The 24,288-nt window shown below is 43.8% G+C and overlaps 3 protein-coding genes across 3 annotated transcripts; 1 reads left to right on the top strand and 2 right to left on the bottom strand.

The window, feature by feature from the left end:
* The first annotated feature begins 2,177 nt into the window (after window positions 1–2,177).
* WDR55 (WD repeat domain 55) lies at window positions 2,178–6,347 on the top strand. Its single transcript, XM_081308042.1, has 7 exons — window positions 2,178–2,467; window positions 4,546–4,646; window positions 4,726–4,813; window positions 4,913–5,092; window positions 5,187–5,286; window positions 5,386–5,555; window positions 5,639–6,347. The coding sequence occupies exons 1-7, from the start codon at window positions 2,277–2,279 to the stop codon at window positions 5,955–5,957; spliced, it is 1,149 nt and encodes a 382-aa protein (XP_081164168.1). The 5' UTR covers window positions 2,178–2,276; the 3' UTR covers window positions 5,958–6,347.
* Window positions 6,348–6,542: 195 nt separating this feature from the next.
* DND1 (DND microRNA-mediated repression inhibitor 1) lies at window positions 6,543–8,964 on the bottom strand (the record flags this gene model as incomplete). Its single annotated transcript, XM_081308021.1, is given in 4 exon segments — window positions 6,543–7,141; window positions 7,872–8,333; window positions 8,690–8,886; window positions 8,888–8,964. Coding segments are annotated over 4 exon segments (1,194 nt in total). The 3' UTR covers window positions 6,543–6,683.
* Window positions 8,965–9,380: 416 nt separating this feature from the next.
* HARS1 (histidyl-tRNA synthetase 1) lies at window positions 9,381–24,258 on the bottom strand. The gene is made up of 13 exons (XM_081293758.1): window positions 24,091–24,258; window positions 23,722–23,811; window positions 18,874–18,993; window positions 15,999–16,094; window positions 15,208–15,333; window positions 13,675–13,782; window positions 13,421–13,519; window positions 13,101–13,194; window positions 12,799–12,926; window positions 12,464–12,706; window positions 10,629–10,745; window positions 10,138–10,284; window positions 9,381–9,797 (listed from the first exon to the last, which is right to left on the bottom strand). The coding sequence occupies exons 1-13, from the start codon at window positions 24,178–24,180 to the stop codon at window positions 9,726–9,728; spliced, it is 1,530 nt and encodes a 509-aa protein (XP_081149884.1). The 5' UTR covers window positions 24,181–24,258; the 3' UTR covers window positions 9,381–9,725.
* Window positions 24,259–24,288: the final 30 nt, after the last annotated feature.

Raw genomic sequence — 24,288 nt, 5'->3', positions numbered from 1 at the left:
TGTCTTCTCTGTGTTGAGCATCTTCATTCTAGGACCACTAGAACACCAAGAAAACTAGTTCTGTACTCGTTATATATCACACCCAGAAAGTCATATCACTCCTTCCTGAGCTGAAGTTCTAGAATCCTAGATAGTAAAGATGTTTACTAGGAAGAATGCCCTGTGGAAAAGAGAAGAATGACTGTCACTGATGGGCAAGAAATAGAGGAATATATGTATGATTGCTTCAAATGTCAGACTCATTCAGTCCTGTCTGGGGGGTTAATCCCAGAGCAGAGATTCCCTGTGGATTAAGTTTATCAGGATGGGTTGCCATTCTTATGGTGTCAAGGCTATACAGTACTGGGCTTTTGCTAAAGGCATCATGAAAATGGAAAGAAAAACCTTACAAGCCTTAGGGGTAAGACTTATGGGAAGAAAAACCTTTCATAAGTTTATGTCCTGGGAGCTTTAGTAGTGCTGAGTGAAAATCACCACCTCCTTGGTTGAAGAAATAAGTCTTAAGGGTAAAATTGATGTACCCAGGCCTGCAGGTATGGAAATCCCTTATCATAGTGCAGAAGGTATTGGTGCCCTTCATCACCCTGAAGTTTGCCAATGTCTGGGGTGGGCCTACTGGCCTTCATTTCACTCCATCCCATGCCCTGTACTCTTTTCTCCCTTTCTGCTCATTGCCAGCACTTTGGTGTGGTGTTTATCATTAGGAGTTACCCATTTCTTTCTGGTTGGATGCCAAACTGCCACTGCCTACCCTGAGCTCAAGGCATGTAGGTTCACCACGTCCCAGGAAAGCTCCAAAGTCACCTTAACCCTTACCTTTGATAATTTTCAGCTTGATGGAAAAGGGTACTTTGTTGTCTTGCAGTGCTGGGGATTGAACCCAGGGCCTCTTGCATGCTAGGCAAGTGCTCTACCACTGAACTACACCCCCAGTCCTGGGAGAGGGCTTTTGAGGAGGCCAGCTTTGTCAATGGCACCTAGATCTGTTGGGCCCTGTCTCCAACAGATCTAGAATGGCTAATTTCAGAATAATGACAAGTGTGGGCTTTAGTCCCAACTAAGGAAAATGTCAAGAGACATGGCTTATTATTGATACCTAGAAGGGAAGTAAGAATAAGACCTAGGGGTTGACTGCCACTTTAAAATTCAGTTTCTGGGGACTGGGGATATAGCTCAGTTGGTAGAGTGCTTGCCTCACATGCACAAGACCCTGGGTTCAATCTTCAGCACCACATACACAGTTTCTGCAATACCTCCAACCTTAAGGAAGTGATCAAGGCTCTCTGGTGGGTGACCAGGACACTTTCCAATCAGCAAATGGAACAAAGCCTCTCTCAGAAGTTTGTAACCTCATTTATTTCACCTCTTTTTAAGGTGCTGGACATCAGCACATAAAAATGTCTTAGAAGGCTTAGTACCAAAGAGATGTGAGCAGTTTTTCTTAAACCTGGCACCTGCTCCTCTTCTGCCTTACCATGCAGAGTGACCTTTAGTAATAGAGATATCCAGAGCATCAGTTGTGATGTCCATTTTTTTCTTCAGCAATTGCTCAATAGCCTTGAGCACTTCCAGTCTAGCCGGCTGAGAGTCTGGAGCTAAACTGTAAGAAGGCTCACAGGCATTGTTCAGTTTCTCGACTCAAATACATTGGGCATGGATGGTGGCTTTAAAGTGTACGCGGGTTGTCTCCTTAAGACCCCTGTAGGTCATCTTTGCGAGGCTTTTGCTTTGTGGGCTTTTGCTGCTTCCTAAGCGCTTTGGCGCTGCTTACCATGGTCTTGGATTTCAACAAACCACAAATGACTGATGTCCTTCTCCTATTTAAGAATGAATTAAGTCCTCCTCCTCGTTACCTGAGGGAGCATCCACCAGAATGGGATAGTGTGAGGGGAGAGGACTTATGTGCAGTTCCGACTTTATAAGAAGTGACTGAGGGGTCTGGGGATGTGGCTCAAGCGGTAGCGCGCTCGCCTGGCATGCTTGCGGCACGGGGTTCGATCCTCAGCACCACATACAAACAAAGATGTTGTGTCCGCCGAGAACTAAAAAATAAATATTAAAATTCTCTCTCTTAAAAAAAAAAAAAAGAGTTTAAAAAAAAAAAAAGAAGTGACTGAGGAGAGTATTGACAAGGCGCTTCCGGCCCCGCCCTCTCCCCGCCGCGCCTTCTCCCCGCCCCCGACGCCGAAGCGGCGCGCTGGGGCACAACTTCCGCGTTGCGGCTACTTCACTTGTCGCTAGCCAGCCGGCAGTTTCGCCTCCAAATCCTCCCCAGCATGGACAGCACGTGTGCGGAGAGACCCGCCGAGGATGAGAGCGACGAGGAAAACCCTGACTCCACCGAATCCCCGTCCCGGATCCGGGACACCCCGGAAGATATCGTGCTGGAAGCGCCGGCCAGTGGGCTGGCCTTCCATCCAACCCGAGACCTGCTGGCAGCAGGGGATGTGGACGGGGACGTATTCGTGTGAGTGAGGTGCTGGGCTAGTGGCATGGTGTCTCCTTTCCCAGGGATGGAGCGGGGACGAGGGAGGAGAAAATGTTGCAGGGAAACTCATTTTGCAGGATTTCATTTAATCTCATACGTTCCTTAACGTTTGACTTAACCAAGTTACCACACAATTTGTTGAAAGAACTGAAAAGACAAAGCTGGAACGTCGTGACTCACAAGAGCTTAGCAGAATAAAGGGTGTATGAGACTTATTTACCATCGATTATATTGAGCCCGACACAGGATTAACGGGCTCCGTGATTTTCCACCTTTAACTGATCTTTTAAAAACACGTGTGGTCACGTCACCCTCGAGGTTAAAATCCTTCAATAATCTGCTTTTAGGATTTAGAAGAGACCCCTTAATTTGGCTTTCAAGTCCTTTTCCGCTAGGCCCATGTCTGTACTCTTTTGCTTTCTGTGCTCATTCACCCTTTCCTTGCTCAGTATCTTGAAGCCTCAGCGCCTTTGCACATGCTATTCCTTATGTCTGGAAAATACTGTCCCCTCCCCTTTACCTACTATTCCAGAGCTCTCAGCCTCTCTTCCCTCTTGCACCATTCCCCAGACTTAAAATTAGATATCTAGGGCTAAGGTTGTGGCTCAGAGGTAGAGCACTTACCTAGCATGCAAGAGGCACTGGGTTCGATCCTCAGCACCACATAAAATAAAGATGTTGTGTCCACTTATAACTAAATAAATATTAGAATCTGAAAAAAAAATTAGATACCTGCCAGATGCCATTGTCCTTTTCCCTCATAAACTTTATAATTGCTGGTAGCCATACATCTGCTGGTGTAGTTATTTGAATGCTTGTCTTCTTCACTAAGGTTTTTAAAACTTTTGGCTTTGCCCCATTGTAATAATACCATTTATATTTATGTATAATGTATTCTGATAATTTCTTCTTTATCATTATTACATGCACACAAAGTGCTGATTGCAGCTCACTAATGGATTATGCCTGGAATTTGGAAAACACTTGTCAGGAGTGTAGTATATAGTCTGTTTTGTTCTCCATTTTATCTCTTCCCTCTAATTCAAGTAAGGTGTTCAATACAAGTTTGATTTTGAGCAAGAAATGTAGGCAGGAAGCAGTGGAAAGCCACTAAAGTTTATAACCAGGAGGGTTGTTATGAAATTTAATTTAACCCCTCATTAGTTATAAAGGTTTATAGCAGGTTAACTTCTGTATTTATATTTCTAAAAATGGAAACAACACTTATCTTTAGAGGGGACAAATGTTCAGTATAGCCCCCAAGTAGATCAACAAATATAGGTTCTTTTCTATTACTATCCGTATTTACAGTGCAAGATAAACTTGGGAGTTCTCTAGACCTCCACCTTTATTTCCAGCGCTCCTTCCTCTGTTTGTCATCCAGTTCTGTTTATCCTCAGTTGCTGCTTTCTGTTGGGCCTCTGACTCTTCTTCCCATAACCATTGTGAAAGGGGTCCTTTTCTGGAGATTAAAATCAGACTGCTTGTCCTGTGGGATCTCATTCAGCTATACTGAATGATCTGTTGGGGAGGCAAGCACTATGATATTCCTAGATGGGTAATTGCTTCAAGGATGAGTTTATAGGCTACTGCCTTTCTGCTTCACTTTTTTTTTTTTCTTTTGCTACTTGGATTTACCATTAAGCAACATCCCCAGCCTTTTTTGTTTCTTAGCTCCTGGGGACATGGAGGGCACATACCCTGATGTTCACCCTTCTTCTGGGGGCTAGTTTTCTATCACTGATTTAACAAGAATTTCTGGGCCTCCATAGTGGTCCAGACCCAATCTTTTCAAAGGTTGGTAAAAGAAAGACAGGGTGGAGGGAAATCACAGAGAAGTCCTATGCAAAATCACCTTGAATTAATGTCTACTGAAAAACCTTAACATTTGAAGCTCACTGGAAATGGATAAACAGGGTGGTAAGCTCTTTGGGCTTGGAGGTGTGCAAGCAAGAATGCTTATTTAGGTCGGAAGGTTGATCTACCTAGTTGGTCTCTGCACTCCATGTATCCCAGGTATGGCCTGAGGGTCATTCACCTCCCTCCCTTCTCCCTAGGTTTTCCTACTCTTGCCAAGAGGGAGAAACCAAGGAACTTTGGTCCTCAGGTCACCATCTCAAGTCCTGCCGAGCTGTGGTCTTCTCTGAAGATGGGCAGAGTAAGTACTGGTAAAGACAGCTGGTAATGTGGGAATGGTGCAGTGAGCAGCACTATGACCTGAGCACCTTTCCTCCCAGAACTTGTTACTGTCTCCAAGGACAAAGCCATCCATGTTCTAGATGTGGAACAGGGCCGACTGGAAAGACGTATTTCCAAGGCTCATAGGTAAGGGAGCCAGTTATTTGCGCACTGAAGTGAGGGGTAAGGATCAGGAGGTCCCTATGAGGACAGATACTCCAAGAAGTTTTGCATCTGCCTCTCCAGTGCCCCCATCAACAGTCTGCTGCTGGTGGATGAGAATGTTTTGGCCACTGGGGATGACACAGGTGGAGTCCGGCTCTGGGACCTTCGGAAGGAGGGCCCCTTGATGGATATGCGGCAGCATGAGGAATACATTGCTGACATGGCCCTGGACCCAGCAAAGAAGTTGCTACTAACAGCCAGGTACAGCCTCAGAGATGCCTCCTTACCCCTCCTGTCCCTGAGTCAGTTTTCCTCAAAGAAACTTTTGGCTAAGTTAGTGCTCTACTCTCTGCAGTGGGGATGGCTGCCTTGGAGTCTTCAATATCAAGCGACGTCGGTTTGAGCTGCTCTCAGAACCTCAGTCCGGGGACCTGACTTCTGTCACTCTCATGAAAGTACAGCTGGGAATGATGGGATGGGGTGTGTGTGTATGTGCTAGATAAAGGTGTAGTTTGAGGTGGCTCCACAGACATGTTTTGCTTTATTTCCTTCAGCATGGGAAGAAAGTGGCCTGTGGATCTAGTGAAGGTACCATCTATCTCTTTAACTGGAACGGTTTTGGGGCTACAAGTGACCGCTTTGCCCTAAGAGCTGAGTCCATCGACTGTATGATTCCAGTCACTGAGAGTCTGCTGTGCACTGGCTCCACTGATGGAATCATCAGGTAAGGGAAGCTGGGACAACCCTTGGTTACAAAAAGGACAAGTCCAGCTAGCCAGTACCCAACACTGTTCTTTCCCCACCCAGGGCTGTGAACATCCTGCCAAATCGAGTGGTGGGCAGTGTGGGCCAGCATGCTGGAGAACCTGTGGAAGAGCTGGCTCTTTCCCATTGTGGCCACTTCTTAGCCAGCAGTGGTCATGACCAGCATGTCAAGTTTTGGGACATGACCCAGCTACGTGCTGTGGTGGTGGATGACTACCGTCGACGCAAGAAAAAGGGAGGCCCATTGCGTGCTCTGAGCAGCAAGGCTTGGAGCACTGATGACTTCTTTGCAGGGCTGAGGGAAGAGGGAGAGGATTCCAAGGTTTCAGAAGAGGAGGACAGTGAGAATGACAGTGACTGAGAGGATGAGGACAGGTCTTTATATGAAAGAGCCTTGCTTCCTGGAATGGACCTCCAAAGAGGACATGAATATTCAAATCATTTTTGGTGCTGGAGATTGAACCTACTTAGCTACAACATCAATTTGTGTTGTGCATAGTAAGAAGTTGCACAGAGGCCCAGGATTCAGGGCACTGAAGTGGGAAGTACTTGCTCTATAGCAGCTGCTCACTACCAGAAGACAAACCCTCAACTGTGGCAAGACAGCACAGACACGTGTGTATACCAGTGAGGGGTTTAATATAAATACAATCAGCATAGAAAAGCTCAAAACCATACATGAACCAAAACCAGAAGGACAAGTGGTAAAAGGGCAGGCTTCAACCCTTTGGCTCAGCAAATTCCCCAAATAAAAATAAAGAGAAATACACGATTCATGCTAAGCTTGGATGGGGGCGGGTAGACAAGTATGATGTGTGCCACAGGGAAAGACCAAGGAAGAATACAGGGTCAGGTTAGACCCTAGGCTCAAAGGGGGAGGCCAAGGTCCCTCACCACAACTTAAGACAAACTTGAATAGCCCCAGGTGTGATGGGGCCCTGTCCCAGCAGGGTGGCTGTCTCAGGCCTAGGGCAGGGCCTGTGCCACCTCCCCTTGTGGGATCAGATAGTGACTGCCCAGGCCTGCTGGGCTGCAGACAGACACAGGCTCTGCCTACCTGTTCAAGCTGCCGGTGGAGAGGATGAGGTCACTGCTTAACCATAGCACCTGCCTCAGCCCCAGCATACCACAGGAGGCTGGCCCCAGAATCACTCAGTGCCTCCAGCAGCCGTGCAGACACAGCATCCTTGGCCACCTCATGCCCGTCCTGCTCATCTGGAGCCAGTACAACCCAGATGAGGCCACTGAAAGGCACTGGATGCCCAGGAATCACTACCTGGTACCAGAAACGGTGCCAGCCAGCAGGTCCTGTGCCCAAACACTTGGTGAGGAATACTGGGCTGCCCAGCTTCATTCTTTGGCAGAGTAGCTGCAAGGCAGCCCTAGCCCCTTGGGACCCTAGTTTGTCCCTGGCCAGGGCTAGTCGGTTGCTATCTGGTTGTAGGCACCGCATAGAGGGACCCATGAGCTGCTGGCGCAGTCGCTGCTTCAGGTCTGGCTTGAGCCACTCCACAGCCACCTGTTCTCCACAGAGGCGTGATTGCCCTGTAGGAAAAAGGCAAGAGATAAGGGCAAGTCTAAGCCCTGGGCCCAAGTTCCCCAGATTCTGAACCTTCTGGGGTTACATAAGCCTGTATTTAATTTAGAGCCTCCTCACTTCCTGGCTGTGTAACCCTGGGTAAGTTAAACAACTTCTTTAGGCTTCACTGTATTTATGTGTAAAGGGGGTGTAAAAACTGCAGAATACAACAATTATTAATAGGGCATTATATAAAATTGTGGATGTGTAACCGACATGATTCTGCAATCTGCAATTGGGGTAAAAATTGGGAGTTCATAACCCACTTCAATCTAATGTATGAAATATGATATGTCAAGAGCTTTGTAATATTGTGAACAACCAATAAAAAAAAACAACAACTGCTGCCCTCTAAGATTCCTTGGAGTAGTTTGAAGCAGGCTTTATCTACCTCATAGCCATTACAATAGCTAACCTTTGGGGCTACCCATTGTATTTAATTCACACTGGTCTAAGGAAGCAAGTTCTACAATAGATAGAAGGTAGGCTTAGTTGGGCTCCCTAGGGCAAGTCAGTTTTTTTTTAACATTGAAATGTTAAAGAAGTCCTCTAGGGAATGCAAGGAGAAATGTTCCGTAAGTGGTAGGTGTAGCACTATAGGAATTAGTGTTAGGTAGCAAACTCAAGCACGCTTGACCCTAAGATTTTAGGACTTTAAGTGCCAACCAGTCGCCTCCCCGAAGCCTCCACCCCTACCTTCTACCAGGGCCTTTTTGGCCATGGCAGCTGCGCGGTGCGAGCTGAATTTCAGCAGCGCGATCTGTGCGGGCGCAGGTCCGGGACTGGGCAGCAGCAGCGCCTCCTGCAGGCCGAGACCCAGGGGCTGCAGCGCAAGCAATAGCGCGCGGCGGCTTACGCCCGGCGGCAACCCGTCTACGCTCAGCTCGCACTTCTCAGTGCTGCGGCACACCAGCAGCGGGCAGGAGGGCCGCAGCGGGTGGTTGTGCAGCGTGGCGATGGCGGCCTGGGCGCCGCGCCGCGAGCTATAGCGGGCGTAGGCGAAGCCGCGGTTGAGGCCGCTGAAGGTCATCATTAGGCGGAACTCGTAGAGGCGGCCCACGCGCTGGAATAGTGGAATCAGCTGGTGCTCATACACGTCCTGGGGCAGCCGTCCGATAAACACCTCTGACCCAGCCGGCGGCGGGCTTCCCACCCAGCCTGGGGAAGAGGGTGTAGAGGGGCACCGTCAGTCACCGGGATGGTTCCGTGGACGTCTGAGCCCAAGGAACCAGCAAGGGAGGGGGCGATGCCACCGAACGTCTATAAAATGGGAATGCCCGTATCCCACTCAGGTCATAGGCATACATTAGGTGACAGCAAACAATGCGGGTGGCACAGGGTAGGTGCTCCTCGACGGGAGAGTGACCGGGTAACTGGATGAATTTCCACATCTGCTCTCCGGTAGTTAGGGGTTTCTTACTGCGGAACCGCGGGGCAGGCCCTCCCTCAATGGGTGCCGGCGTCAGGCTGGCACAGCGCAGCAAGTGCAGGCATAGGGGCTAGGGCTACGGTACCTGGGGGTGGCCCGCCGTATTTCCTCTGCCCGTTCACCTGCACCAGGTGAATGCCAGTCTCTCTAACCCATGCCTCCAAGGCCGCCTTGTTCTCAGGATTCACTCTTTCACACCATTGCTGAGAGAAAAAAGGCAGGCTGGAATGGCGGATCGCCAAGTAAGTCCCCACCTCGCCTACAATGTTGGGATCCCTACGGAAAATCCCCTGCACGGGCGGAGCTCGTGGAACCCCTACATCGCCAACCACTTACCTCACACTCGCGTTTGGACTGCATGGCTCTATCCAAGCCCGCCAGCACCCTCTTTATAACTCCCTCGGACGGCCTCTGGAATCTTCCCTACCCTCCACCCCCGCCCCCAGCTCTTATTGGCAGAGCGCGACCCCGCCTCCTGCACGTGCGCCATGGGCCCTTGGACACTCAAGTGGAAAACTAGAAACCCTGGTGAGCCAGGCTTGCATCCCAAGGAGTGGAGTCATTTGCAATGGGGAGGGTGGTGGCCCCTGGATGCCCCTTTCACTTTGGGGGATAGCTCATGGGCAGTACCGTGTCTTTTTGCCGTTTCCACTCTTGACTTGATTTGAATGGGTGGGTCAGGCTCAGATGGGGAAGGCGATGCTAGGCATTAATGAAACGGACAGGCTCAGATGGGGAAGGCGATGCTAGGCATTAATGAAACGGACAGGCTCCAGTGGTTGAGACATTTTATTAGACCTTTGGCGATTAGTTGCAGGAAGACATCTGCTCCATCTGGTATGGGACCCTGTGGTTGAGGCCATTTCAGAACCCCCACAGGTAACTCAGGAAAAAGACTCGTCTAATCCCCAGGGCCTTCTATAAAAGTGGTGTAGTACTTGGCCACTTTTGTCACTGATTACCAGTAAGATAATCATAATAAAAATAAAAAGTCTCTGTTCTGACCACATTTGAGGTCTTCCTGCTGCAACAGGAATGTGCAAAGCTGTTGAAGTACATATGCAGTTTTGTTTTAGTCTCAAACAATGCCAGTCCCACTTTCCTTTCATAGTTTACTCAGTTCAGCAGATGCAGAGGGGTTGGCTTGTTCTCCTCCTGATCTCTTCCACAAGGTCTTCTCTTCTGACGTCCACCTGGGCAGGACAGGGAAGAAGGTAGTATAAGCATCTTCCACTCCATTGCTCCTTGAGTGCCTACTTCTTCTAGTCATCAGATTTGGCTCACTGGGAGCAAGAACCCATTCAGACACCCTAAGGTAGTCCGTGCCTCTTCAGGAGACAGAAAGACACAGGGTATATGTGGTATTGGATATCTTATCCTGCTATGACCATAGTAACATGTTAAGTCCTTATTTAACTCCTTTAAGCATTTGTACTATATGAATGCCAGGCTTTTGCTCAGGTCTCAAATGGGCATGAGCCCATCAACTTGGCTTATATTCTCCTTCCTTGGCATTCCTGACCTCCCCCTTACCTCTTCCCTGCTAGCCACTGAACGGAGCTTGATAACCCCTTCCTTGAGCTCCTGCTCCCCGATGATGGCCACCAGTGGGATGCCTGCTTCCTCACAGTACTGCAACTGATTCAGTAACTTTGGGTTCTTCTTGTAGAGCAGCTCAGCCTGCAAGGGACCAGGGCAGATGATGAAGACTGGCTTCTGCTATCTTCAGGGACAAATTCTTGGAAACCCAAACTGGCATCCTGCTCTTAGTTCCACCTCAAGACATAATTGCAGGCTGGAGTTGTAGTTCAGTGGTAGAGCACTTGCTTAGCATGTGTGAGGCACTGGGTTCAATTCTCAGCACCGCATATAACTGAGTAAAATAAAGGTCCATTGACAACAACAAAAAAAATATTAAAAAAAAAAAAAAAAGAAATAATTGCAAAAGACCCTATAGATGAACTTCTATTTAGTTTGTGCCTAGCATTTCTAAGTTTGCTGCCATCCTGGGGCTTGTACCCTACCTTGATCCCAGCATCCCACAGCTCTGAGACAAGCTTCAGTCTCTCCTCCAGCAGTTTCTTCTGTGCAGATGCCACAAGCACCTGTGTCTCTGTGGTCCGGACCTTCTCCTCTAGAGCCTGGTGAATGGGCAGATAAAAGTCAGACAGCAGGGCTAACACTGTCAAGGAGCAAACACTGACAGGGTAGGCTCTACTTAGCATTCTGAGAGACTAGGTCCAAGTCAGTGAGTTTCACCAGGGAAGGGTATCGGTGTTCTCATGTAGCAATTTAGCTTAGGGTAGCTCTCAGAAGATAGAAGAAATAAATTTATACATATGCCTTGCCAGAAAAAATAATCTAGGGCAAGGGAAAATATATCTTATTTGCATTATTTCAAGCTCATTTCTGTCTAATATGTTAAAGGTCCATAAGAACATTCACACAGAAGTACTACTATGAGCCCATCCCAGGCAAGCAAATCAGCCCTGGCCTTCTAAAGTCCCTACTTAACTACTTGTCCATTCAGGAGACTATGTCTCTAATACTTCAGTTCTAGGGCAGAACCCAAGGTATGGGGGACAAGGGCAAATGCTGCTGCTGCCCTTTGACTTTTTCTAGAAATTACTGTCAAAGTTCTTACAATGTGGGCTAGGGGTGGTAGCTCAGTGGTAAAGCGCTTGCCTAGCATGTGTGAGGCACTGGGTTCAATTCTCAGCACCACATATACATAAATAAAAATAAAGTTCTATCAATAACTTAAAAAAAAAAGTTGTTACAATGTAAGATGCCTACATTGGACCTCAACTGGGAAACACACATCATGTCCACCCTGTAGAAGAGGTCCTGCTATGACTATAGTAACACAGGAACATTGGGAAGGTTGCCAGAATATTCCTAAGGATAAAATGCAGCCAGCCATTTAAGAGCAGCAGCATGAAAGAAGGGCTTGGGGCTGATATTGTGGCTCACTGGTAGAGTGCTTGCCTAGTAAATATGAGGCACGGGGTTTGATCCTCAGCACCGCATAAAAGAAAAATAAAGTTTAGCTGGGCGCTGTGGCGCACACTTGTAATCCCAGTGGCTTGGGAGGCTGAGGCAGGAGGATTGTGAGTTCAAAGCCAGCCTCAGCAATTTAGTGAGGCGCTAAGCAACTCAGTGAGACCCTATCTCTAATAAAATACAAAATAGGGCTAGGGATGTGGCTCAGTGGTCGAGTGCCCCTGAGTTCAATCCCTAGTATCCCCCCTCAGTTTAAAAAAAAAAAAAAAGAAAAGAAAAAAGGAGGGTTTGAGGCCATGAGGGGCTTCCTTGGTGTTAATCTAGGTGCTAGAGAGACAAGGCAGCCATCTCAAGTCTTAGACACATACTGCCCACCGAGAAAGAATGTTACAGAGTGGTTAGGAGTAAGACTTGAGTTTGGCTACCTGAATTTAAATTCTGACTCTGCCACTTACAAGTTTCATGACTTTGAGCAAATTATCAATTTCATATATAAAAACATGCAAAAAAATAGCTATGCTAAATAGATGGCTATTTGCCAGAATTAGCTAATGCATGAAAATCACCAAGCACTGTCCCAACATATAACATTAAAATATTAAGTATTCTGTTATGAGGAAGACTTGAATTTTGGATTCACCAGCCTAGGTTCCAGACAGCCCTGAGGAAGTAGGGGTCCAGAGCACAGGATTTAGTGGAGACAGATCAAATATCTATAAAAAGGGGCTTTAATTGGGTTAGAATTTGTGAAGGCCAACAATCATCTTTTCTGTATTTCTTGCTCACTTGGAGATCAAAGGTAGCTTGGATGCCACTGCCTTCCCAGACTGTCTTGTACCCACACCCTAGGACCTACCTCTAATCTCTGCTCCACGATGGAGAAGATCCGCTCCACTCCAATGCTGAGCCCCACGCATGGCACCTTGCGCCCTTTGGGGTCGAACATGCCCACCAGCCCATCATAGCGCCCTCCAGCAGCTATACTGCCTACACCTAGAGGCTCTTCCCCTGCTTGGGTTGGGGTCTGTAGCAACACTGCCTCATAGATCACCCCAGTATAGTAGTCCAGTCCTCGAGCAAGGCTCAGGTCAAAGGAGATCTGTGGAGATAAGGATATGGTCAGTACAGATTAGGATCAGGGACCTGAAGCCCCAGAGTTAAGCCAGGGCCTCCATCCCCAAGTTGACTTACCTTGTCAGCAATGCCAAACAGGTTCAGGTACTCAAACAACAGCTTCAGATCTCCTAGGCCTTCCAAGGCCTGCTTGCTTTGGGATAGTTTAGGATCCTGTAGCAGCTGCTCCACCAGAGATACCCCACCTGGGGAGAAAGATTCATGAGCCAGATTGTCCAGGAGAGGAAAAAGGCAGTAGGTTCAACTTTTTGCCTGAACTGCAAGCACATGTGTATATTAGCACACACACTCACTCTCTACACACACTTAGGACTGAGAGCAGTGGGAGGCTGATGGGGAGGCTGGGTTCTGTTCCTCACCGTGTTGTTGGACATAGTCCCCAATGCGGTCAGCTACTTCAGGTGCAAGGCCCTTCTCTCCTACCATCTCATTCTTCACTTCCTCCCAGGATACCTGGACAGAGAGATACCAGTTGTTGACCCTGGACAGCTTCCCTACCTCAGCAAGGTGGACCCTCCGTGGGGGTAGTCTTAGAGCAGAACCTGCCTTTCAACTTAGATCCTGGGGCTAAACTTTCTTTGGTGGGCACAGAGGCAGGCACTTCCTCCTCCTAATTTTATTTTTCATTTCTCAAGGCAGAGTGGGATCTAGGAAGAGAGTCAGGTGCTTGGGTTGTTACCTTGTCCAGTTTGTCCACTGAGGAGCAGATGGTACGGAACTTGTCATCAGGAACACCACAGATGGCAAACATTCCATCAAGGATGCGCCGATCATTAACCTGTGGGGACCCAAGACATGATAAAGAGGGAATATCTTTCTTTTTTGTGACCTCAATATTCCTTAATCACCGGGGCTATTGGTTCCTTTGCACAAGGACTTTCTCCTGTGAGAATCCAGGCCCTATCTTGCCTCCCAGCCCTGTTCAGTTCTGACCTTGACCAGGAAGTCGCCTATCTGAAGTGAACTCAGGATCTCACACATGATCTTCAGGCACTCTGCATCAGGAATCATGGGGTCAAATTGCCCAGCAATATCAAAATCCTGCAGGAAGAGGGGTAGTTAAAGGGCCTCAGAGTTTGAAACATCTTAGGAGAGACTCTTGGGAGCTCAGCTCTCTATGAAGGCCTATTTGTACTCAAGCACAGACATTTTCATTCACTTTCTACAAGCAATCATCAGCTCAGAGGAAAATCCCAGTTGTGGTTTCCTTTCTATGTATTGGGCTATTTTCCTTCATTATCTATATCTTCATCAGGTTTTCCCTAATTCCTCCTATTGTTTTAAGGCAATTATTCAGCCTTAGTCATTAACCATTTTTTTCTATTCATCAGAAGCTGAGGGCCATGTCGCAGAAGGAGTGGTTGAGAAGTGACACCAGCAAGCCATTGAGATGATAATGGTTATGTTAAGCTGTGTATTCAATTGTAATATTAGACCCCTGCTGTCACTCTGGGCCTGCTACTTTGGAGTTCTCAAGCTACTTTGGAGTTCTCGAGGGGATTTCTGGAGAGTTCCCATTGGTTGGGGAAGTGCCGTAGGAGGGATTTCCGGTTGGTGTGTGGTGTGTCCTCACGCGTGGTCGCGTGGCATTCTCGGGAGTGCGGAGAATAAAGGAGTCCCTGTTTTGAACCTACAAGGCTGTGTGGCAGCTCGGATGATTTGATATCTCAAATTGAATTTCCTCATCCACTTATGTAATCTTATCATAGTGGTTTAATATAAAAAGCACTAGACCTGATCTCATCATCTGCTGAATATCAAGTTTACTTCTTTTTTTTTTTTTTGGTGGGGGGGAGTATCAGGGATTGTTGAACCTAGGGACACTCACCCACTGAGCCACATCCCCAGTCCTATTTTGTATTTTTTAAAATATATTGTTTTGGGGCTGGGGTTGTAGCTCAGGGGTAGAGCACTTGCCTCACATATGTGAGGCCCTGGGTTCAATCCCCAGCACCAATAAAAATAAATAAGCAAATAAAATAAAGATTAAATAAATAAACGTATTTTTAGTTGTCAATGGACCTTTATTTTATTTTTTGATACTTGGTGCTAAGAATTGAACCCAGTGCCTCACACATGCTAGGCAAGCACTGTGCCACGGAGTCACAATCCCAACTCCCTATTTTGTATTTTATTTAGAGACAGGGAATCACTGAGTTGCTTAGCACCTCACCATTGCTGAGGATGGCTTTGAACTCGAGATCTTCCTGTCTCAGCTTCCTCAATTGCTGGGTCATTACAGGCATGCGCCACCACACCTGGCTCAAGTTTAAGTCTATGTAAAATGGAGAAAATCTCTCTTCCCTTCCCCATAAGGCCATTGTGAAATCTATATGAAAACAACATGGAAACCTAGAAACATTATTGAGACAACCAGTTTAATAAGACACCACAGTATTCAGTACTCTAGTGGCTTGAAGGAGAGCTAGAGTTACCCATCCTACCCAATAGTTTCCCAGTACTCACACACTGGTAGAATTCCCGATATCGGCCTCGGGTCATGGCTGGATTATCACGTCGGTATACCTTAGCTATGTGATAACGTTTAATGTTGGTCAGTTTATTCATTGCCAAATACCGAGCAAAAGGAACCTGATGACAGAGAGTTAAGGAGGAAGTTCCTCCTATCACAGTTTGGAAGTTATCATCACCTATAGAAGCTGGGGTCTAACCTCACCCTGTATAGGCAAAACCATAACCCATAAGATTAAAAGCATTTTTGAACATCAGACAGAATCAATAGTGATACCCTAAAGAGCAGCTGAAGTCTCAAAAAGAGGACTCCTTCCTCTTTGATAGTGTCTCCCCTCATTGTGCTCACACAGCAGGGGGCTAAGCAGATTGGGCACAGAGCAGATTGGGCACAAGCGCTCTGCCACTGAGCCATGGGGATATCTCTAAACAGAAGATTCTCTGTGTAGCTTGGAGATAAAGGAACTGTGCTGTTGGTCAACAAAAGAGAACTCTATCTACTACAAATGGCAGGGGAGAAATATTCTGAGCCAGGGGATTGTTGTAGAACTGGGATCTGGGCCTTGACATAAAGCTGAAGTCTCACTTGGGATTCAGAAGATTTCTAAGGCTGTGCTCTTTGGTAATATCCCATTTCTGGTTTAGAGAAATAATCCCCTAATTGCCTGAGGCTTCATATTTAATCTTACCTGTCTGCCTGTCCCTATACCTGAGGCTAGAAATAGCCACAGCCTAGTAAGAGTTAATCCATCCAAAGTCTAAAGAGCCCAGGTTTAGAAAGATACAGTAAGATCATAACGAAGGGACAACAGCTCCCCACCCTGGTCCTTCAGGTCATAGATAAGCTTCGAGTCTTCTCCATATTTTCCTGTTAGTGTTTCCTGGAGAAAACAAAGAAATATGGTCACAATAATTTAAAAGAAAGTTTTGAAAACAAAAATCCACTATGCTAACATGACTAATTTCAACATGTCCATATTCCCTCTGCTCTTTATTCCAATGCTTATGTGTTTGATGCAGTTAAAATAAAAAGGAAACACCAATTTTGCATTGATTTTTCTGCTTATTACTTTTCCATTCTGTGATAGAGCTAAAGCAATATTATTAATATTATTATTTTGTGATTCTGGGGATTGAACTCATGGCCTCATCATACTAGGCAAGTGCTGAACCACTGAACTACATCCCAGTCCCCTCTTCTTTAAGATTTTGAGAAGGGTCTTGCTAAATTGTGGAGGCTGGCCTCTAACTTGAGATTCTCCTGCCTCAGTCTCCTGAGATACTGGGATTACAGGCATGCACCACTGTGCTTGGCGGAAATTATAATTATTTTTGTAATGGGAATTGAACCCAGGGGCACTTTACCACTGAGCTACATCCCCAGACCTTTTTTCTTTGAAACAGAATTTTGCTAAATTGCTTAGGGCCCCACTAAGTTGGTGAGGCTGGCCTCAACTTGTGATCCTCTTACCTCTGCCTCCCGAGTCTCTGAGATTACAGATGCATGCCACTGTATCTGGGCTTAAAATATTTTTTTAAAAAGATGTACAATATTCCAGTGAGAAGAAGCTCTGTATTTACTTCCTCCCTATTGTTATCATTTTAGGTATTTAGGTTATTCTATTTTTTTTTTTTTTTTTTTTTTGCTGGTGGTTGAGGAGATTGAACCCAGGGGTACTCTACCATTGAGCAATTATTTATGTAATTTTATTATATAACAGCAGTCTCATAATAAAAGCTAAGTTGCTCAGGCTGGCCTCAAATTTGTAATCCTTCTGCCTTAGTTTCCCAAGCAGCTGAGATTATAGGTGTGAGAACTGTACACACCAGGTTATTCTAATTTTTAGAAATATTCTGTAACATTTCAATAAGCCTATTTGGATACATATCTTTTCTGTTTTTGAATATTTTTCTTGAGGAAAAGCTTCTAAGAGGGGTTATTAGACCAACAAACAAGTGTTTTTTATAATGCCTGAGAGAGCTAAACAATGTCAAAAGCTAAAACAGAATGTCTTAAAGGTATTATAGCAGTCCTTAACCTGTGATGTGTTCAACAGTGACAACATATTTCAGTCATCAGACTGCCGAAGATGTAAAAAGCCTGAAAATTGCCAGTGCCTTGAATAAGAAACACATGCTGATTGTTGTTTTTAGCTGAACTATGAGTACCCCCATTCATGTTGAAGTCCTAACCTCTAGTAACCTGAGAATGTGATTGTATTTGGGAACAGGGTCTTTAAAGAGATAATTAAGCTAAGGCCCTAATTCAATATATCTGGTGAACTTATGAGAAGAAGAAATTTGGACCCAAAGAGTTGATGTGAAGACAAAAGGAACCATGGAATAGATTCTTCCTTCATAGCCCTCAGAATGAACCAACCTTGCCAATACCTTATCTCAAACTTTTGGTCTCCAGAACTGTGAAAAGATTAATTTCTGTTGTTTATGCTACCCAGTCTATGGCTCTAGCACATGAATAGTTTGTAAAAATATAAATGGGTTCAAAATTTTTCTTTTTGGTACTGGGGATTGAACCCAGGGACATTCAACCACTGAGTCACATCCCCAGCCCTTTTTTGTATTTTATTTAGAGACAGGGTCTCACTGAGTTGTTTAGGACCTTGCTAAGGCTGAGGCTGGCTTTGAACTTGCGATCCTCCTGTTTCAGTCTCTGGAGCTGCTGGGATTACAGGTGTGTGCCCAGTGGGTTCAATCTTTTGACCCAGCAATTCCATTTATATGAATTTGCCCTGTAGATAAATGCCCATGAATAGACATTGCTCTAAGCACTGAGTATATATCAGTGAACAAGACAAAGGCAGTGAGAAGAAACAGGTACTATATTATGCAAGGAAAGAAATACAGATAATTTCAGATAGTCACAATTACTCTAAAAGACATAAAATAGGTTGATGTTAGAGAGAGGGGTTACTGCAGACAATTTGGAGAGGATTATTTGAGGAATGGTATCTAAGCTGAGATCTAAAACTAAAGCCTGCAATCTCTAATTTAATTTACTCTGAAACTAAAGTCATGCAAAGAGCTGGGGAAAAAAAGAGTTTGGGAAAAGGGAAGAGCAAGAATATTAAACATCCTGAGGTAAAACATATTTAATATGTTCCAGGATTAGAAGGAAGACCAGAATAATATAATGGGTAAGGGGGAAAATAGCATGAGATAAAGCGGAAAAGGCAGTGGCCAGGTGATCTAGGGCCTCCTAAGCTCAAGTAAAGAGCCAGAATTGTATTTTGAGTGTAATGGGCATCAAGCAGATATTGATGCAATCTGTATGGGGTTTTTTTTTTTTTTTGACCAGGGATTGGGCTCAGGAGTGCTTTACCACTGAGCATGCCCAGTCCTTTTTATTTTTTATTTTGAGACAGAGTCTTGCTAAGTTGCTGAGGCTGGTTTTGAACTTGTAATCCTCTTGCCTCAGCCTCCCAAGTTGCTGGGGCAAGCTGTTTTTTAATAGCAAAGAACTAGAAACAACTGTAGGGTCCATCAATGGGATACTGGTTGCATATTTATACTTCATATACATAGGGGCATCCATGTATCTAGAAAACATCCCAAGTACAGATGCTATGGAATTCAGTGTAAATAGGAGCGAGAATGACTTCTATTATGAAAAGCATATGTTTCTCTTCACACTTCTCTTACCTTTAGTTCAAACACAGGTGTATCAATTACTTCTGCACCATGGCGTTTGAAGCAGCGGATGATTACATCAAAAACCTTCTCCCGAACTGCCATCTGCCGGGGACTGTAGTCTCTTGTGCCCTGAGTCAAAATCCACCAAAGAATCAGGAATGAGATTTAAAACAAAGAAGAGTAAGTTCTGGAAATATAAAAGAATGATCTCGACAATGAGGAAAACAAATCCTTTCCTAAACTCAGATTTTCCTATAGACCACTGAATAGTAAAATGAATACAAATTCCCTATTAATTTCTATACTCATTTGCTATTGGCCTTTTAAATTCCATTTCCATTTTAGTTTGGTTCTATTTTCTAGAATTCTTGGACCATTTTTCTCCAAGCAGGTTTTTAAAAATTTTGGGAATAACAGAATTTCCTTGTCTAACAGAAAATACCTACCTCATAACAGGCACATAACTAACTCAAAGCGGTTCAGAGTTGAATTTTAAAGTTTACAAGCAGCCTTTCTTTCTCAACATAATTTTCTTCTAAATTCTAATTAATACTATTGTTTGTTCTTTAATTTTTTCTGTTAGTAGTCCTAAGACACAGGCTAGAGAGATAAATTTTGTAGATAAATTATAGGATGTTGAGAAGTTAAGTCATCACCCGAAGCCAGGTTTGTAGCAGGAGAACTCTCGTCAAAGGACCTCTTTTCCTAAACAAAAATATTTAGTAAGAACAGTGGCACTGAGTAATCTTTGCAATTCTTTAATGTATGGCTTAAAAGAAGGCAGCTGTGCTTTTTGTATTCAATATTCAATATGTTGTTTTGGTTAAAGTATACGAAGATAATCTAATCTTAAATAGATATATATTTATAAAAGAAGGAGTATTTTAGCAAACTTTTCAGCTAACTGTGGATATTCTTTAATACTATCCCAAGATCCAACAAGCGGTTGTTTCTTAAAGATTGCATATAATGTGGAATCTGAAAGTTACATCAGTGAATTTTTCATACAGGTACATTAGAATGCATTAGCTTCACAGTTATATAAGGTAACTGGAATAGTAAAATTGACAGAGACAGAAAATAAGATAGTGGTCACCAGATGGCAGAAGGGGCAGGTGGTGTGGGAGTTTTTGTTAAGTGGGTATAGTTTCTACTTGGGATGATGAAAAAGTTCTAGAATGGATAGTGGTGATGGTTATAAAACAATGTGAATGTACTTCATGCTACTGAGCTGTACACTTAAGGATTGTTAAAATAGTAAATTTCATTATGTATATTTTACCACAGTAAAAAAACAAACCCATTACTGTATCTTGTACTTTAAATAGATCTTTTACCCATGCATGATTTTATACATACATGGGTCATTTGCAAAATACATTGATAACAGTTATACAGATCTTTCAAATGTTGATACATTTCATTATGCAATATCAGAAAATTATACTTGTCAATTATCACCACAGATCTCATCAAGAAAGTCTTTAAAGCATTGGAAAACTGTCCAGCTCATGGTGGAAAATAAAATTTTTCCAAAATTCTAACTTCTACTTGAATGCCTGAATTTTATCACTGACAATAAGTCACTGCCATGTCTTCCTTAAAATGACAAGGCTCATTTTTTTGAAAAATGTCTGCTAAATATCCAAGTCTGAAAAGCCATAATTTATTGTTCAGTTGTTCTTTCAAATTAAAAAGATGTTCTATGAAAAATGTAACTAGCCAAGCTCAAAACTTGAACAATGGCTCAAGTGTTTTCCCCATTTCAGAATGAAGTACAAGTAGCATATTCAAGGGTTGAGATCAAATAAAATTAAAAACTTTTACTGTTTTATAAAGAACATTCTTGGGAGAAACTGAATTTTGCTTCTTTTTTTATTATTTTTTTGGTAGTTGTAGATAGACAAAATGTCTTTATTTTATTTGTTTACTTTTATGTGGTGCTAAGGATCTCGAACCCAGTGCTTCATGCATGCCAGGCAAGCGCTCTGCCACTGAGCTACAGCCCTAGACACTGAATTTTATTTTTTAACTGTGAGTACACTGAGGAAAGAACATATAGTTGGTCCTCTGTATCCAAAGGACCATAAATCCATATCTATAGATTTAAGAAACTGGATTAAAAAATATTTTGGGGAAAAATTGCATCTGTACTGAACACACACACAGTTTTTTCCTTAGTCATTATCCCTGAAAAATATAATAACTATTTATGTAGCTTTTACATTATATTAAGCACTATAAGTAATTTAGAAATGATTTAAAGTATACAGGATGTGCATGGTTTGTATTATGTGCATGGTTTGTATTTCATTTTATATGGAATACTTGACCACCTGTGGATATTTGTAGGAGACAAATGGAACCAATCCCCTGAAGTTACCAAGAGATGACTGTACTGGCTACTAGTATAGTTTAGTGCCACTGTCTCGATTTGTGCCTAAGGTAGACGTTCTACTCTTACAGTGCTTTTGCACCTTCAATGCAAATGTTAACAGTGGAAAAAGCAAATAATGGTTTATTATCATAAAAATGGTTTTGACCATGAAGTCGCCTTGAAAGGGCCTTACCCCTACATTACTGAGCTATCTTTGGTAAAAATATGAATTACACATTTAGAAATGTGTTTCAACAAAGTGAAGTAGATATTTACTCTTTAGCATAACCTCATTTTTTTTTTTTTTTGGTACCAGGGATTGAACTCAGGGGCGCTTGACCACTGAGTCACACCTCCAGCCCTATTTTGTATTTTATTTAGAAACAGGGTCTCACTGAGTTGCTAAGCACCTCACCATTGCCCAAGCTTGGCTTTGAACTCGATATCCTCCTACCTCGGCCTCCTTAGCCGCTGGGATTACAGGCATGCACCAATCCTCATTTTCTTTTAACATTATATTATGGGAAATTTCAAAGACAACATTTAGAGAATAATATTATAGATCACTATGTAGCCATTACCTAACTTCAACAACCAGTAACACCTGTTAGTTCTTATTTCATTTAAACCCTGACATCTTTTTCCTGAAGTATTTTCAAATTCTAGATATTCTATCATTTTCATCCATATATATTTCAGTATGATCCTCTAACATGTAATGATTTTAAGAAAACTCAAAACACTACCTTTATTTTAATCACAAAACTACATAGCAACCCTTTAATAGTATTTAATACTAAATCTAATTGTATCAGCTTCTAAACAAAGTCTATATACTGTACCTGGTTGATATGTTTGTTTAATCTATGACAATTTCTCAGTTTCCTTTCTTCTTTTTCTGTGGGGCTGGGGATTGAACCCAGGGTTTTGTGCACGCTAAATACTTGCTCTGCCACTGAGCTACATCCCAGCTTTCTTTTTTTTTTTTTTTTTTCCTTTTCATATAATTTACTTATTGAGGAAATTGGGTCATTTGACTTAATTTTTTTTTCACATTTTAAATTTGGTTAACAATACCCTCCATGTGTCAGTCATTTAACATATTCCTTCATCTTGGGTATTTTGTTTAAATTAATAGTCCAAAGACCTAATTGGATTTAAGTTCAACTTCCCTTGGCAAGAATATTTCATAGTGAGTGCTATGTATTTCTTATTGCATCATATCAGCAGGAACATATGTCTAGTTGTCCTGCTTTTAGTGATGTCAGGATTGATTGCTGAGTTTAGATAAGGCTGGACTGAGCTATCATAAATTCCCCAGAAATTTTACACCTCATTCAGTAGTTTGAATAATTATTAATCATTATGCTTCAAGATTTTATACTCTCTTTAACCTCTGAAAAAGAGAATATAGAAAGGAAAAGCTCAATGAATTTAGGAGCCCAAATAATTTAACCTTAACTCAAAGAAAACAAACTATTTCCCTTCTTCCTTGAAATTCAATTTCAGTTACTTTCACTGAATACCTACTTATTTCTAGGCATCTAGTCTAAGCCTCTCAGGGTAAGTAAACCACATGAGTAACTATTAAAAGTCAGTGAAATAATAGAGATTTGTATGAAGTGGCAAGAGAACTGAGAGGAAGGAGTAAATAGTTCTGTTTGCAGAACTTAAAGAAAATCGCATTTGAATTGAAATCCTCAAGGATGAGCTAGGAATCTTCAACTTCATTTCACTCTACCTCTCTGGTTCTAGTCATGTAGGTCTGTTTCTAGTTCCTGGAAACTACTAAAAAAAGTTCTTTCCTGCCTCAGGGTTTCCATACTCTACTGGACCTATTTCCTTACACTCTTCTCTTGGCTGTCTCTCATCCATTGAAGCCTCAATGAGTCTTTCTTAGATCCTCCAACTCTCTTTTATGTTTTTCAGACAATTATTGTTAATTTTTTTATATTACCCATCACATATGCATGTGTGGGATAATTTGTCCTAAATCTGTCTTTCAGTGGACTATAGGAATCACTAAAACATGGAACTACCAAACCCTTTATTTCTGGAAGAGCATATGACATGCCGTTAATAAAGTCAATGTTCTGTTTTGACGGACTTTGGAAAGTTCCCTAATGTCCTCTTAGCAGCTGCAATGTACTGTCATGAACAACAGAACTCCTTTTAATACTACCATGTTGTATTAAGTGATTTGTACAATGTTAAGAACATTGTACTCAATGAGTTACTGAATTAAAGGAGTAGCAGCAACAGGCTGACTCCCCTGAGCATCCACCTAACTAGTTTCTGTCATCATTTTGCCTTCCCATAATGAGTCAGATAGAGTTCAATCCAGCCCAGTGCCCAGAGCAATTGTGTTTCCTCTGCAATATTTCAGAGCCTCCTCAATGACCTGGTTTAGGGAACCAAACATATTAGTGCCCTTGTGAATGGAATTAGGATTCTCAGAGGCCCCATAGGAATCATATTACCTTGGGGGTTTTGAGCACAAACTTCTGTTTGCTTTCATCAGGGCCCAGCTGTGCCTTCAGTTTCAGTAGTTTTGCCACCTCCTCTTCGATCTGTGGAGAGAAAAAGGCCTCTGAGCTATTCATCTGTCACTCCCATCCTCCCCCGCCATTCATTCGATATTCCTCCCTCATCAGGAACTGGGGCAGATCTCTCTGCTTAGACTAGCCTTACTTCTCTGGGGACCCCTCCTGGCTACCTCTCCACCCAGCCCATCCTTCTCCCTAGCAATCCAGTCCCCTTCCTTCACATACCTGACCTCCGTGTAGACCACCCCCGTTTTATGCCCTCCCTGGCTTTGCCTGGCCATTCCCCTGCCGCCTGGGTCTCACCTGCTCGGTGCTGGCCTTCTGCTGCTTGAGACCCCGCACGCGCTCTCCCTGAAGTCGCACCAGCTCTTCCAGCTTAGCTCGCTCTGCCATTCCGTCTGCCAACCAGAGCCGACTGAAGTCTAGACCAGCCTGGGTGGACTCGACTGCAACCCGGACGACTTCCGGCTATCGAATCGCTGGCCCGCCTGCCTAGAGAGC

The sequence above is a fragment of the Spermophilus citellus genome (genome assembly GCF_964194105.1).
Source record: "Spermophilus citellus genome assembly, chromosome: 1".
NCBI classification, from domain to species: domain Eukaryota; kingdom Metazoa; phylum Chordata; class Mammalia; order Rodentia; family Sciuridae; genus Spermophilus; species Spermophilus citellus.
The sequence above is the reverse complement of the archived record's forward strand: the minus strand, read 5'-3'. Positions and strand labels throughout refer to the sequence as shown.